Here is a 13,514-nt window from a genome sequence, read left to right on the forward strand (position 1 = left end):
AACATTCCACAAATATTTTTTGAATACCTAGTTTTATTTTAAGTGCTGGGGACACAACCATGAATGAAACAAACTTGGTTTCTGCCCTCCTGAAACTTACCCTCTGGCGGAGAGGACTGAACAGTAAATATATAAACAAATAATTGCCAGTTGTGATTATTATTAAGGAGCAAACAGGTTGGGGTGCCTGGGTGGCACAGCAGGTTAAATCCTCTGCCTTTGGCTCAGGTCATGATCTCAGGGTCCTGGGATCAAGCCCCGCATCAGACTCTCTGCTCAGCAGGGAGCCTGCTTCTTCCTCTCTTTCTCTCTCTGCTTGCCTCTCTGCCTACTTGTGATCTGTCTGTCAAATAAATAAATAAAAATCTTAAAAAAAAAAAAAAGGAGAAAACAGGTTACTGTGGTAGACAACAATGTAGATAAGGATGTCAAATTAGATGCTAGTGGTTAGAGTCAGCCTTTATGAGGAAGTATTTAAGCTGAGATTTAAAGGACAAGACCAAAGCTAGACCCAGCAAGAAGGCACAAGAGACATCATGTAAAACCCTGAGGTTAGGGACACCTGGGTGGCTCAGTGGGTTAGAGCCTCTGCCTTCGGCTCAGGTCATGATCCCAGGGTCCTGGGATTGAGTCCTGCATCGGGCTCTCTGCTCAGGGAGGTGCCTGCTTCCTCCTCTCTCACTGCCTGCCTCTCTGCCTACTTGTGATCTCTGTCCGTCAAATAAATAAATAAAAATTTAAAAAAAAAAAAAAACCCTGAGGTTAAAAAAAAAAAAAAAAAGACTGGTACATTCAAAGGGGAGCAAGAGGCAGAATGGAGACTAGTGGTATAGACTTCTCTATTTTGGTGACTAGATAGTTGATATCATTTTCTAGAAAAGGTAGTGCAGAAGAAGGAAGATAATTCAAACTTGGCATATGTTGAATTTGAGTTGCCTATGCACATCCAAGTGAGATTCAGCAGGCAGTTGGCAACTTAAGAGGAAGGTATGGATTTATTAGTCCTTATGGAAATAATTCCAGGAATCAAAAAAATTAGGCACCATCAGCTAAACACCATTGGATAAACCTGAGAAAATAGCCAAGATTAACCATGGAAAATGTATAGAGTGAAATGAAATAGCTTCGGGCCCATTCTGAGCAGAGAAGACCCGAGAAAATAATAACTAGAAAAGTTAAAGGGTAACTGAGAGAAATGGTATAAAAGCCAAGAAAGAAAAATAATTTTAAATAACAATGATTCAATTGCCTGGCTAGCTCAGTTAGTAGAGCATGAGACTAAACAACAATTCATGTCATGAAAGATCGAATAAAGCATGGATTGGAAAATGTCATTGAATTTTACAACCAGGAGCATAGGTTGTAGAGCTACACTGCTTGTTTTTGAACAAGAGTTCAAAAGGACACTGCCACTAGCTGTGTGGCCTTGACTAAGTTACTTACTTACCCTCTTAGTGCTTCTGTTTCTGAATCCACAAAGTGAGGTTTTTCATAATACCTGCCTCACAGGGCTGTCATGAGGAGTAAATGAGTTAATACTGCTTCAAACAGTTCCTGGTACATAATAGGCATTGATGAATGTTGCTCTACTATTGCCATTATGATTATTAGTGAAAGCAATTTTCTTCAGGTAGGAGAATGGAATGGAAGCCGAATGGCAGCCAGTTGAAGAATAAATGGAGGTGAAGAAGAGGTGATAGTAAGTGTGAGTTCCTTTCAAAAAGTTTGGCTTTTATGGGGGAAATAGAAGATTGGCGACTAGAGATAAACTCAAGGCTATGGACAGACTTTCTTAGGAAAGAGACTTGAAACTGAAGGAAAAGAACCAGCCAGGAAGGAAATATTGAAGATAGAGAGGACAGGTGATGGAACAAGATTCTGGAGGCAGTAGAAAGGAAATAAGATCAAAGCACAGGTAGAGAATTCTTAGGTTTGCACACTGTCTTGTTTGAGGGGGACAAGTTGGGAGGATGATTGCAGATGTGAATATAGTAGAAGGAAGTATATATCTAATAACTTCTATAATAGGGGCATTAGCTACTGAGAACAAGGATTTGGAAAATGAATTCAAGGTTTCCTGCTGGATGGGAGTGGTGCGACACCTGGTGGCTCAGGCAGATACATGTCTCACTATTGGTTTCAGCTGAGGTCATGAGCTCAGTGAGATTCTGTGAGATCAAGGCAGGTATCAGGCTCTGCACTCAGTGGGGAGTCTGCTTGAGGTTCTGTCTCCCACTCTCCCTCTGCCCCTCCCCACCATGTGCTTGTGCACGCTCACACTCTCTCTCTCTCTCTAAAATAAAATTTTAAAATTTAATTAAATTAATTTATTTATTTGAGAGAGAGAGATAACAGAGGGAGAAGGAGAAAAGACTCCCCTCTGAACAGGGAACCGACATGGGGCTGGATCCAGTACCCCGAGATCACGACCTGAGCTGTAAGCAGATGCTTAACTAACTGAGTCACCAGGCACCCCTAAAATAATTTTTTTTTTTAAGATTTAGTCTGCTGAGGGAATTGGGAAGAAATGGCTGACCAAGGGCAGGAGAAGAATTCCTCAGTAGTGTTGTAAGTTCTATTAAGATTAAAGACCATAAATCTGTAATGGCACCAATATCACAATGCACTCTAGCTGTTTTAGCAGCTCAGTCATGGGCACAGGGAAGATGGAGTGTTAGACTGATCCAAGATAGGGAGTTTTTAGGATCAGCGCTAAAGAAAGACAGTCAGGACAGTGTCCTAATGAGAGAAGTTGAAGCAAGTAAGCTTGGAGCTTAGACTCTGTGAAGGAAGAAATGGAAGGTAGGAAAAAGCAGAAGATTATAGAGACCAGAGGTCACAAAGAGCTCTGAAATGGTGTAGTGGAAGCACAGGAGCAGGAGGACCAGAATATTGGAATTTTGGTTTCAAAGCCAACAAAATTCCTGAATGGCAGCTCTGGTGTTAGGCCAGAGTGAATAATGCTGAAGTGGATTCCATTCTTGAAACAGGAAGGGAAAACAAAACTAGTTTTGTTCTGTGATTCCAAGCTTCCTGGCTTATTCTTCAGCATTGCTTTCTCTCATTTATCCCAAATATACATGGCATTTATTTTAACTACTAATTATCAGCATTCTCAAATAATCAGAAACAATTGATAATTAGAATACAACTGATAATCTAAAACTCACGTATCTGCCTTTAAGATACTCACGTATAAATTCAGCTCATCTGTGAGATACCTTATGTGTTTATGGACAAAAATGAGTAAGACATAAGCTTATTATGACCTAAGGGGGAAGTGTGTATCTTGATGGTAAGTATAGTGGAAAGTGGTCCCTGGTATTTCTACTTTTCCAGCAGATTTACTTTCCTAACATTATTTTGCCAAAGCTTTTACTACTAAAAGTGCTTTGCTAGAGTTCACACTACCTTAAGTGAAAAAGTATTATCTGCAAATATTACTTTAGCATTACCATCGCCTAGCAATAGAGATGATTCTGGAAGCATATGGGATAGGAGGAAAATCCGTAGACTTTTATATATTTATTATGGAAGATCTACATATTGATAATTGAATTTTTAAATTTAATATTGATAATTAAAATTTCGCTTATTTAAGTTGTATGTAATGGTTGAGGTTTTCTGTCATTTTTCGCCTTGCAATGCCATTTTATCTTTATCACTTTGATGTTTTTAGGGATTTTGTCCATAGAACAGCTCATCAGCCGGGTAGGTGTAATTGGTGTGACTCTCATGGCTCTTCTTTCTGGATTTGGTGCTGTCAACTGCCCATACACGTACATGTCCTATTTCCTCAGGTAAAAAGAATTTTGTCTCTTTTTTTTTTTCCTGTTACTTCATGAATACATATGTCCTAGCATGCCATCACCATTAATACTTGAATATGAGATCTGTGACACTGCTTTTTAAATTCTTTCCCTCTGTCTTTAAAGGCATTATCCTAAGAATCTCTCCAAATAAATAATCTTATATTATTTGCCCTTTGTTTGTCCTACTTTCACTTATTTTTAAAATGGTTATTTCGGGGCACCTGAGTAACTCGGTTGAGTGTTCCACTCTTAATTTCAGCTCAGGTCATGATCTTGGGGTTGTGAGACTTGAGATTGAGCCCCACATTGGGGTCTGCACTTAGCAGAGAGTCTGCTTGAGATCCTCCCTCTCCCTCTCCTTTTACCCCCACTCATAGGCATACACTCACTCTCTGTCTCTCTCTAAAATAAATAAATCTTTTTAAAAATGGTGATTTTAGTCAGATTCTCTTTACTTCGTCTTACACTTTTTAAAGGCGCATGTCTCATGCAATGTGAGCTAATCCCCACTTCTGTAAATCAGTTCCTCCTAGAAGTAGAATGGTAGAAGGCAATCCCTTCTTGTAAGTTGTAAGAGTGCTTACATGTGCATCATAAGCTAAGAAAGACTATAAGAGAGCCAGTTACCTTCTATTGCCCTGAGACTGCAAAACTTTTAACTATAAAAAAAAATGAAAGCAAAAGCATTTTTGCTTTTTATAGTCATTTTAATATTCTCTAGAAAAGGTCCTTGAATTACTGGGTAACAACTAAGGTTTATGTGTTTCTCCAGCTGTCTTGTATTTATTATGCCCAAGGATGGGATCCCCAAACATTGCTAACAGTTTGCGCCTATTTATAGAAATGTGACTGATGCAGATATTCTAGCCCTGGAACGGCGACTGCTCCAAACCATGGATATGATCATCAGCAAAAAGAAAAGGTAAGATATCAGCACATTAAAAAACTTGTACTCCTAGAATTTCTCAACAAGAAATGTGACTATGAATTGGGGCTAACAGGGAATTTCATCTTACTTATTGTTGTAATAAATTAAAGTACCATCAAAGACTTAATGTCTAGTCTTGCATGAAAGAAATTTTCAAATTCCACTTATTTCCTGACTTTAGATAAATTCTCCTGAGATTAGCTATTAATATAATGTTTACATTTGAAGGTATTCTGCGTTGGATGCTCTAAAAGTCTATTGCCTTACATTTTTATAAACTTCTGCGTGCCTGATTTCAATCTTTTCAACTTCCTTTTCTCCAACCGCTTTGAAAAATCCTTCAAGTCTTCTAGCTACTGTCATTTTATCATTTAAGAAGCACTTTTACAATGTATACTCCTAAAGTGGCATTTCTAGAAATCTATCACATTGAGTCACAGCCTAAGCTGTATACTCAGACTGTCTGAATTTGAATCCTTGGCCCACAATTCATAGTGTGGCCTTGAGGTGTTACTTTATGTCTTGGTTTCCTCATCTGTAAAATGGAAATAATGAGTTGACATGTAGAACTCTTAGAACAGTGAACCACACAGAGCTGAGGAATACTATTGAACATACTAATATTATCTCTGGAGGACAGTCATTAGGTTTTTGTGTTTTATCTTCATTTATTCATTCATGTATTTTCATTCTCTTAGTAATTATAGGAAGCCTAGTTTATGCTAGGTACTGCACTAAATGCTGAACTCATAGAGATAGAATGAGGAACAAGATAAGTTACTGGGGTGCCTGGTTGGCTCAGTTGGTTAAGCGCCTGTCTTCGGTTCAGGTCATGATCCCAGAGTCCTGGGATCAAGCCCTGAGGCATCAGGCTCCCGGCTTGGTGGGGAACCTGCTTCTCCCTCTGCCCTTCCCCACCCCCCAACTTGTGTTCTCTCTCATGTGAGCTTCCTCTCTGTCTCTGTAACAAATAAAATCTTTCTTAAAAAAAGATAAGTTACTGACTTCATGAAGCTCATTAGTCTACTGTATTTTTTAAAGTTCTATTACCCAAATAAAAACAATGACATAGAGGTTCTAAATTGCATGAGTGTTTCTGCATTTCATGTTTTGTCTTTCAACATTTTTCTGTAGTAAGACCCAGAGTCACGTCAAAGAAGGCTTAATGTAAGAGATAACATAGACTTTAGAATGATAAAGAGGGCCTGATTTACCAGCTCATTATTGATCTCCATTTCTGTATACCTGTCCTAGAGTATTGATTCACATGTTGAATATACATTTATTCTTTGCATTTTGTTCACATTGATTCTATACAGTTTATTTACATAAAAATGTAAATTTAGATTTAAAAAACATAACAGTAAAAGCAGCATTATTCAATATTGAAAGATGATTATAATAATACTATTTTGGTTCCTGTGATTGTTCTCCCATATACTATACTTCTTTCATTCATATGGAGAGATGAAAGTAATGACCCATGTCAAATGTGGAGGTACACTTTATTTAAGATTTATTTGAGAGAGAGGGCACGAGTGCACGAGCAGGTAGAAGGGGGAGAGGGAGAAGCATGCTTCCTGTCAAGCAGGGAGCCCCTCATGGGCTCAATCCCAGGACCTGAACTGAAGTCTTGCTGAACCAACTGAGCCATCCAGGCATCCTCCATACTGTTTTCCACAGTCAATGCACTAGTTTGCATTCCCACCCATAGTGCACAAGGGTTTCCTTTTCTTCCACATCCTTGCCAACACTTGTTATTCTTGTCTTTTTTTATTATATCCATTGTGACTGGCATGAGGTGATATCTCATAGTGGTTTTGTTTTGCATTTACTTGATTGGTGATGTTGAGCATCTTCTCATGTATCTGTTGGGCATCTGTATGTCTTCTTTAGAATAATGTCTATTCAGGTCCTCTGCCTACTTTTAATCAGATTGTCTTTTTGGTGTTGAGTTGTATAAGTTCCTTATTCATTTTGGATATTAACCCCTTCTTGGATACATCATTTGCAAATATCTTCTGCCATTAAGTAGGTTGTCTTTTTGTTTTACTGGTTTCCTTTGCTGTGCAGAGGCTTTCTATTTCGATGTTGTCCCAAAAGTTTATTCTTACATTTGTTTCCCTCAACAGAGGAGACATATCCAGAAAAATATATCTAAAGTTAATGTCCAAGAGATTACCACTGGTGTTTTCTTCTAGGAGTTTTATGGTTTCAGGTCTCACGTTTAGGTCTTAATCCATTTTGAGTTTACTTTTACATATAGTGTGAGAAGGTAGTCCAGCTGCATTCTCATGTAGCTGTCAGGTTTTCCCAGCACCATTTATCTAAGAGACTGTCCTTTCCCTTTGTATATTCTTGCCTCCTTTGTTATAGATTGAGTATGTAAGTGTGGATTTGTTTCTGGGCTTTCTATTTCATTCCACTGATCCATATTGTGTTTGATTACTATAGCTTTGTAGTACATCTGGAACTCCAGGACTGTGATACCTCCAGTTTTGTTCTTCCTTCTCAAGATTGACTTGGATACGTGGGGTCTTCTGTGGTTCAACACAAATTTTTGAACACTTTGTTCTAGTTCTATGGAAAATGCTATTGATGGGGCGCCTGGGTGGCTCAGTGGGTTAAGCCGCTGCCTTCGGCTCAGGCCATGATCTCAGGGTCCTGGGATCGAGTCCCGCATGGGGCTCTCTGCTCAGCAGGGAGCCTGCTTCCTCCTCTCTCTCTGCCTGCCTCTCTGCCTACTTGTGATCTCTCTCTGTCAAATAAATAAATAAAATCTTTAAAAAAAAAAAAAGAAAATGCTATTGATATATGACAGGGATTGCACTGAATCTGTACATTGCCTTGGGACCACAATTTGCAATATTTTATTATTTTTTTTAAGATTTTATGTATTTATTTGACAGAGAGATCACAAGTAGGCAGAGAGGCAGGCAGAGAGAGAGGGAGAAGCAGGCTTCCTGCTGAGCAGAGAGCCCAGTGTGGGGCTCGATCCCAGAACCCTGAGATCATGACCTGAGCTGAAAGCAGAGGCTTAACCCACTGAGCCACCCAGGCACCCCTATTTTTAATCCTTTGTTTTGTTGATGTGATGTATCATGTTGGTTTTGTTTATAATAAACCGTCCTTGTATCCCTGGAGTAATTCCCATTTCATTGTGGCAAATGATCCTTTTAATATAGTCTTGATTTGAGTTTGCTTATATTTTGTTGAGGATTTTTGCATCTATGTTCATTGGGAGTACTGACCTGTAGTTTTCTCTTTCTGTAGTGTCTTTGGTTGATTTTGGTATCAGGGTAATGCTAGTTTCATAGAATGAATTTCTTCCCCTTCTATTTTTTGGACCATTTGAGGAGAATAGTATTAATTCTTCTTTGAATATTTGGTAGAATTCACCTGTGATTCTGTCTGGTCTTAGATTTTTGCTTATTGGGAGTTTTTTTATCACATTCAATTTTGTTGCTAGTAATTGGTCTGTTCAGATTTTCTATTTCTTCCTCATTTGGTTTTGGTATGTTTGTATTGTATTTGGTATGTTTCTAGGAATTTATCCATTTCTTCTAGGTTGTCCCATTTGTTGGCATATAATTTTTTGTAGTGGTCTCATAATTCTTTGTATTTCTGTGGTGTCAGTTGTTTCTTCTCTTTTATTTCTGGTTTTATTTATTTGGGCCCTGTCTGATGAATCTGACTAAAGGTTTATCAATTTTATTACCTTTTCAAAGAACCAACTCTTGGTTTCATTGATCTTTCTATTTTCTTTTTTTAGAGTCTATTTCATTTATATCTGCCTGGTCTTTATTATTTCCTTCCTTCTATTAAGCTTGGGCTTTGTTTGTTCTTTCTCTAGTTCATTTAGTTATAAGGTTAAAGTGTTTGAGATTTTTCTTATTTCTTGAGATAGGACTGTATTGCTATAAGTTTCCCTTTTAGAACTGTTTTTGTTGCATCTGAAAGATTTTGAATGATTGTTTTTCCACTTTCATTTGTCTCTCTATATTTTTTATTTCCTCTCTGATTTCTTCATTGACCTATTGGTTGGTTAGGAGCATTTAGCATTTAGCCTCCATGTGTTTGTGTTTTTTCCAGTTGCTTTCTTGTGATTGATATCTTGTTTCATACCATTGCAGTCAGAAAAGATGCATAGTATGATTTCAGTCTTTTTTAAATTTATTGAGACTTGTTTTGTGGCCCACATGTGATCTGTCCTGGAGAATGTTCCATGTCCACTTGAAAAAAATGTGTATTCCGCTGTTTTGGGGGTGGAATCTTCTGTATCTATTAAGTCCATCTGGTCTAGTTCAGAGATGCTGTTTCCTTATTTGGCCCAGATATTCTCTTTATTGATGTAAGTGGGGTATTAATGTTCTCTACTATTATTGTGTTACTGTCAATTTCTACATTTATGTCTGTTAACATTTGTATTATGTACTTACATACTCTGATGTTGTGTGCAAAAATGTTTACACTTATTATATCCTCTTGTTGGATTCATTTCTTTATCATTACATAATGCCCTTCTGTGTCTCTTGTTAAAGTCTTTGTTATAGAGTCTGCTTTGTCTGATAAGTACTGCTACCCTGACCCCCTCCCCACCACGCCTCACCCCACTTTCATTTGCATGGAATATGTTTTCCAGCCCTTCATTCTCAGTCTGTATGTCTTTGGGTCAGAAGTGAGCCTCTTGTAGGTAGCATACAGATGGGTCTTGTTTTTTCACCCATTCAGTCATTCTATGTCTTTTGATTAGAGCATTTCAACATTTTCATTTTAAAGTAATTATTGATAGGCATGTACTTACTGCCCTTTTGTCCATTGTTTTCTAGCTATTTTTGTAGTTCTTCTGTTCCTTCTCTTGCTCTCTCTTGCTATTTTCTCTTGTGATTGATGACTTTCTTTAGTGTATGCTTGGCTTTCTTTCTCTTTATTTTTTTGTTATCTATTACACATTTTGGTTTTGTTGTTACCATGAAGTTCATATATAACATCCCAAGTATGTAGCAATCTATAAGTTGATGGTCACTTAAGTTCAAACACATTCTAAAAGAACTTTTTTTTTTTTTTTAAGATTTTATTTATTTATCAGAGAGAGAGAAGGGGAGAGAGCGAGCACAGGCAGACAGAATGGCAGGCAGAGGCAGAGGGAGAAGCAGGCTCCCTGCCGAGCAAGGAGCCCGATGCGGGACTCGATCCCAGGACGCTGGGATCATGACCTGAGCCGAAGGCAGCTGCTTAACCAACTGAGCCACCCAGGCGTCCCTAAAAGAACTTTTTTTGCTCCCCCATTCCATGTATATGTTGTCATGTTTTCTATCTTTATATAGATTTCAAGGTATATAGTTATAAAGATGTAAAGATTTCTATATATATATAAATCTTTATATAACTTTATAGATATATAACTTTATAACTTTATAAAGTTAACTTTATATTAACTTTATAGATATATATATATCAATATATCTAGACATACATATAGATATATATCTTCATATCATCCTTTTCTTCTACTTAGAGCCTTTTCTTTTCATTTAATGAAGTCCCTTTAACATTTCTTCTAAGGCCAAATTAGTGGTAATGAACTCCTTTAAGTTCTTTTATTTTTTTAAAGATTTATTTATTTATTTGATAGAAAGAGACACAGCAAGAGAGGAAACACAACAGAGGGAGTGGGAGAGGGAGAAGCAGGCTTCCCACCAAGCAGGGAGCCTGATGCAGGGCTCAATCCCAGGATCCTGGGATCACGGCCTGAGCTGAAGGTGGATGCTTAATGACTGAGTCACCCAGGTGCTGCTGAACTCCTTTAACTCTGGGAAACTCTCTCCTTCTATTCTGAATAACCTTGCCAAGTAGAGTATTCTTGCATGTAGGTTTTTCCCCTTTCAGTACTTTGAATATATTATACCATTCCTTTTTGTTCTGCCAAGTTTGTGCTGAAAAATCAGACAATAGCCTTGTGGGATTTCCCTTATGTATAACTATTTGCTTCTTGCCGCTTTTAAGAGTCTCTTCAATAGTTGACATTTTAATTACAATATGTCATGGTGTGGACCTCCGTGGGTTTATCTTGTTTGGAATTCTTTGCATCCTAGGCCAAGATGTCTGTTTTCTTCCCCAGGTTAGGGAAGTTTTCTGCTATTTTTTTTAAATAAGTTTCCTGCCCCTTTCTCTCTTTCTTCTTCTGGGACCCCTATAATATGAGTGTTTGTTTACTTGATATTGTCCAATAAATCCCTTAACCTTCCCTTATTTTTTTTTAATTCTTCTTTCTTTTTGCTGTTCAGCTTAGGTGGCTTGCATTAACTTGTCCTCTAGATCACTAATTCATTCTTCTGCATTCACTAATCTGGGTTAATTCCCTCTAGTATATTTTTCATTTCAGTTATTATATCCCTCAACTCTGGTTCTTTTTATATTTTCTATCTCTTTGTTAAAGTTCTCAGTGAGTTCTTTCACCCTTCTCTCCTGTCTGGTGAACATCTTTATGATCATGATTTTATACTCTTTGTCAGGCATATTGCTTGTCTCCATTTCATTTATCTCCTTCCATTCTTTTTATGAGGTTTCATCTTGTTCTTTAGTTTGGAGCATGTTCCTCTCTCTCATTTTGCCTGCCTTTCTGTGCCTGTTCTATGAATTTGGTAGAACAGCTACTTCTCTTAAACTTGAGGGAATGCCCCTGTGTATGGTCATCCTCTGTGTAGACTGTGTGACTGGTAATTTTGGTTAACTGACTGGAGCTGTGGCTGGCATGGGCTGGGGGTCCTGAAGCACTCCATTCTGGGTCTGGGATGTTCAGAGCTGAAGTGGGTGTGGTCCGGGATGGTCCTGGGGCTCTCTGTACAGAGAGTGCCTCAGCAAGATAGCTGAAGGTAAATTGGGGTGGGGGGCACGTGTCGTGGGCCTCGCTCTGCGGAAAGCTCTGCAAAATAGCTGCAGCTGCAATGAGTACAAGCTAGGGTGTCTTAGGGCATTCCACAAAGGAAGCACCCTGAAGGGGTGGTTGGAGCCAAAGCTGCCACAGGCCAGAATGCTCCATTCAGGGAGTGCCCTGGCAGGACAGCTGGCACTGAAGTAGGCACAGGCTAGGGGTTCCCAAGGTGCTCCACACAGTGGGTACCCTGGCAGGGTAGCTAGAACGAGAGCTAAAGCATCCATGAGCTAGGAGGTCCCAGAGTGCTCTGCATCAGGGGGACCCCAGCAAGCCATCTGCAACTGAACTGGTGTGGGCCTGGTGCTTTGCACCTTTGCTCCTGTGTTACCTGCTGAAATGGGTGGAGCTCTAGTGACCAGGGTGTCCCAGTGTGCATGGTTTTGGGCCTCCCTTGGTGGGACAGCTGGGGATGATGTGGTCAAGGGGCTCACTGAGATGGTAATCTGACTAATGTGCCCAGCCCCTGCTCCTGTCTATACTGTCAAGGTGGAGGGGAAACATAAACTCTGGTGCTTGCCAGCTCCTCCCACCTGAAGGGAGTTTCAGCAGTTCCTCTGCTGTCTGATAGGGTTCTAGAGCTGATTCCTTTATATTCTATTTGCTATTCTAAACCACAGCTTTTTTTTCTGTGCCTCAGAGCAGACAAATCTGCTCATGATCCTTCAGTATTATTCTTTCCCCCTGCCCATTCTCCCCTGCTGCATATTTCACAGCATTGGGGGTGGAGGGGTTCCCTTTAATTTAGTCTCCGTCTGTTTTGTTGTTCTCTATGTGGTCTATCTTTTTTATTTTTTTTTTAAGATTTTATTTATTTATTTGACAGAGAGAAATCACAAGTAGTCGGAGAGGCAGGCAGAGAGAGAGAGAGGGAAGCAGGCTCCCTGCTGAGCAGAGAGCCCGATGCGGGACTCAATCCCAGGACCCCGAGATCATGACCTGAGCCGAAGGCAGCGGCTTAACCCACTGAGCCACCCAGGCGCCCCTGGTCTATCTTTTTTTATACAGAAGCTGTTTAGTCAGCCCACAGTTATTCTTCAGGAGGAATTGCTCTATAAATAGGTATAGATTTGATGTGTCTATAGAGGAGGAAAGTTCAGAGTCTTCCTACATCACCATCTTCAGCCTTTTCCTTGGATGTGTTCTTTTAAGCCATTTTATCATAGTGGTTAGGAATTCCTTTCCCATGGTTAGGAATTGGCCTTGAGCCATACATGTATCCCTGTAGGTTCTGTCTAGTTGGAATCTGGGATGGTTTGTGGTCCTGCAATCGATCTTACTAATTTGAGTGGCTCTCAGAAAAGTCAGCCTTCCAACTTGGCCTAATTAGCACAGCAGTGAAGCTAATAGGTCAGACAGGCAACTAACATGACAACACTGGGGCCCTTGGGATTCATACTAGAAAAACTGTTTTCACAAACACTAATAGTTGGGGAGTAGTGGCCAGAAAACCATTTTTTAATTTAACAGCAGAGGGCCATAGTGAGATGGCATGCAAGAAAAGTAACATCTGTTATTTACAAGAGTTAATGGCTGAAAATTGCAAGAAAGAGGCACACTGCGTTCTCACTTGAAACACTAAAGAGAAGATGAGGTTTATAGTATTTGAAAAACCTTCCTCAAAAACCTAGTTCAGTTAGTATGAACATGCTGGTTTAGTGGTCCAAACCTTCATCTTTTTTCAGGCTGAGAGAGTTAAGTCATCTGTTACATTGTTTTGCTTTTCTGTTGACTTAGATATTAAAGCTTTTATTTTGGTAATCTTTGATATAGCTGGAATATAGCCTGTATTCACAAACAATACAATTTTGAAATTGTGGTCCTGTGGAAGATAGAAAAT

General features: G+C 39.2%; 1 protein-coding gene across 3 annotated transcripts in view; it reads left to right on the forward strand.

Moving 5' to 3' along the window:
- Nucleotides 1-13,514, forward strand: part of GPR89A (G protein-coupled receptor 89A) — a 60,547-nt gene that overhangs the window by 17,341 nt on the left and 29,692 nt on the right. For all 3 annotated transcript variants that reach the window (XM_059375962.1, XM_059375964.1, XM_059375963.1), the window contains exons 6-7: nt 3,680-3,800; nt 4,654-4,734. In XM_059375962.1, coding sequence (XP_059231945.1) covers nt 3,680-3,800; nt 4,654-4,734 — 202 coding nt within the window. The remainder of the gene's footprint in view (nt 1-3,679; nt 3,801-4,653; nt 4,735-13,514) is intronic.

This window comes from Mustela nigripes, chromosome 14 (assembly GCF_022355385.1).
Source record: "Mustela nigripes isolate SB6536 chromosome 14, MUSNIG.SB6536, whole genome shotgun sequence".
Lineage (NCBI taxonomy): Eukaryota > Metazoa > Chordata > Mammalia > Carnivora > Mustelidae > Mustela > Mustela nigripes.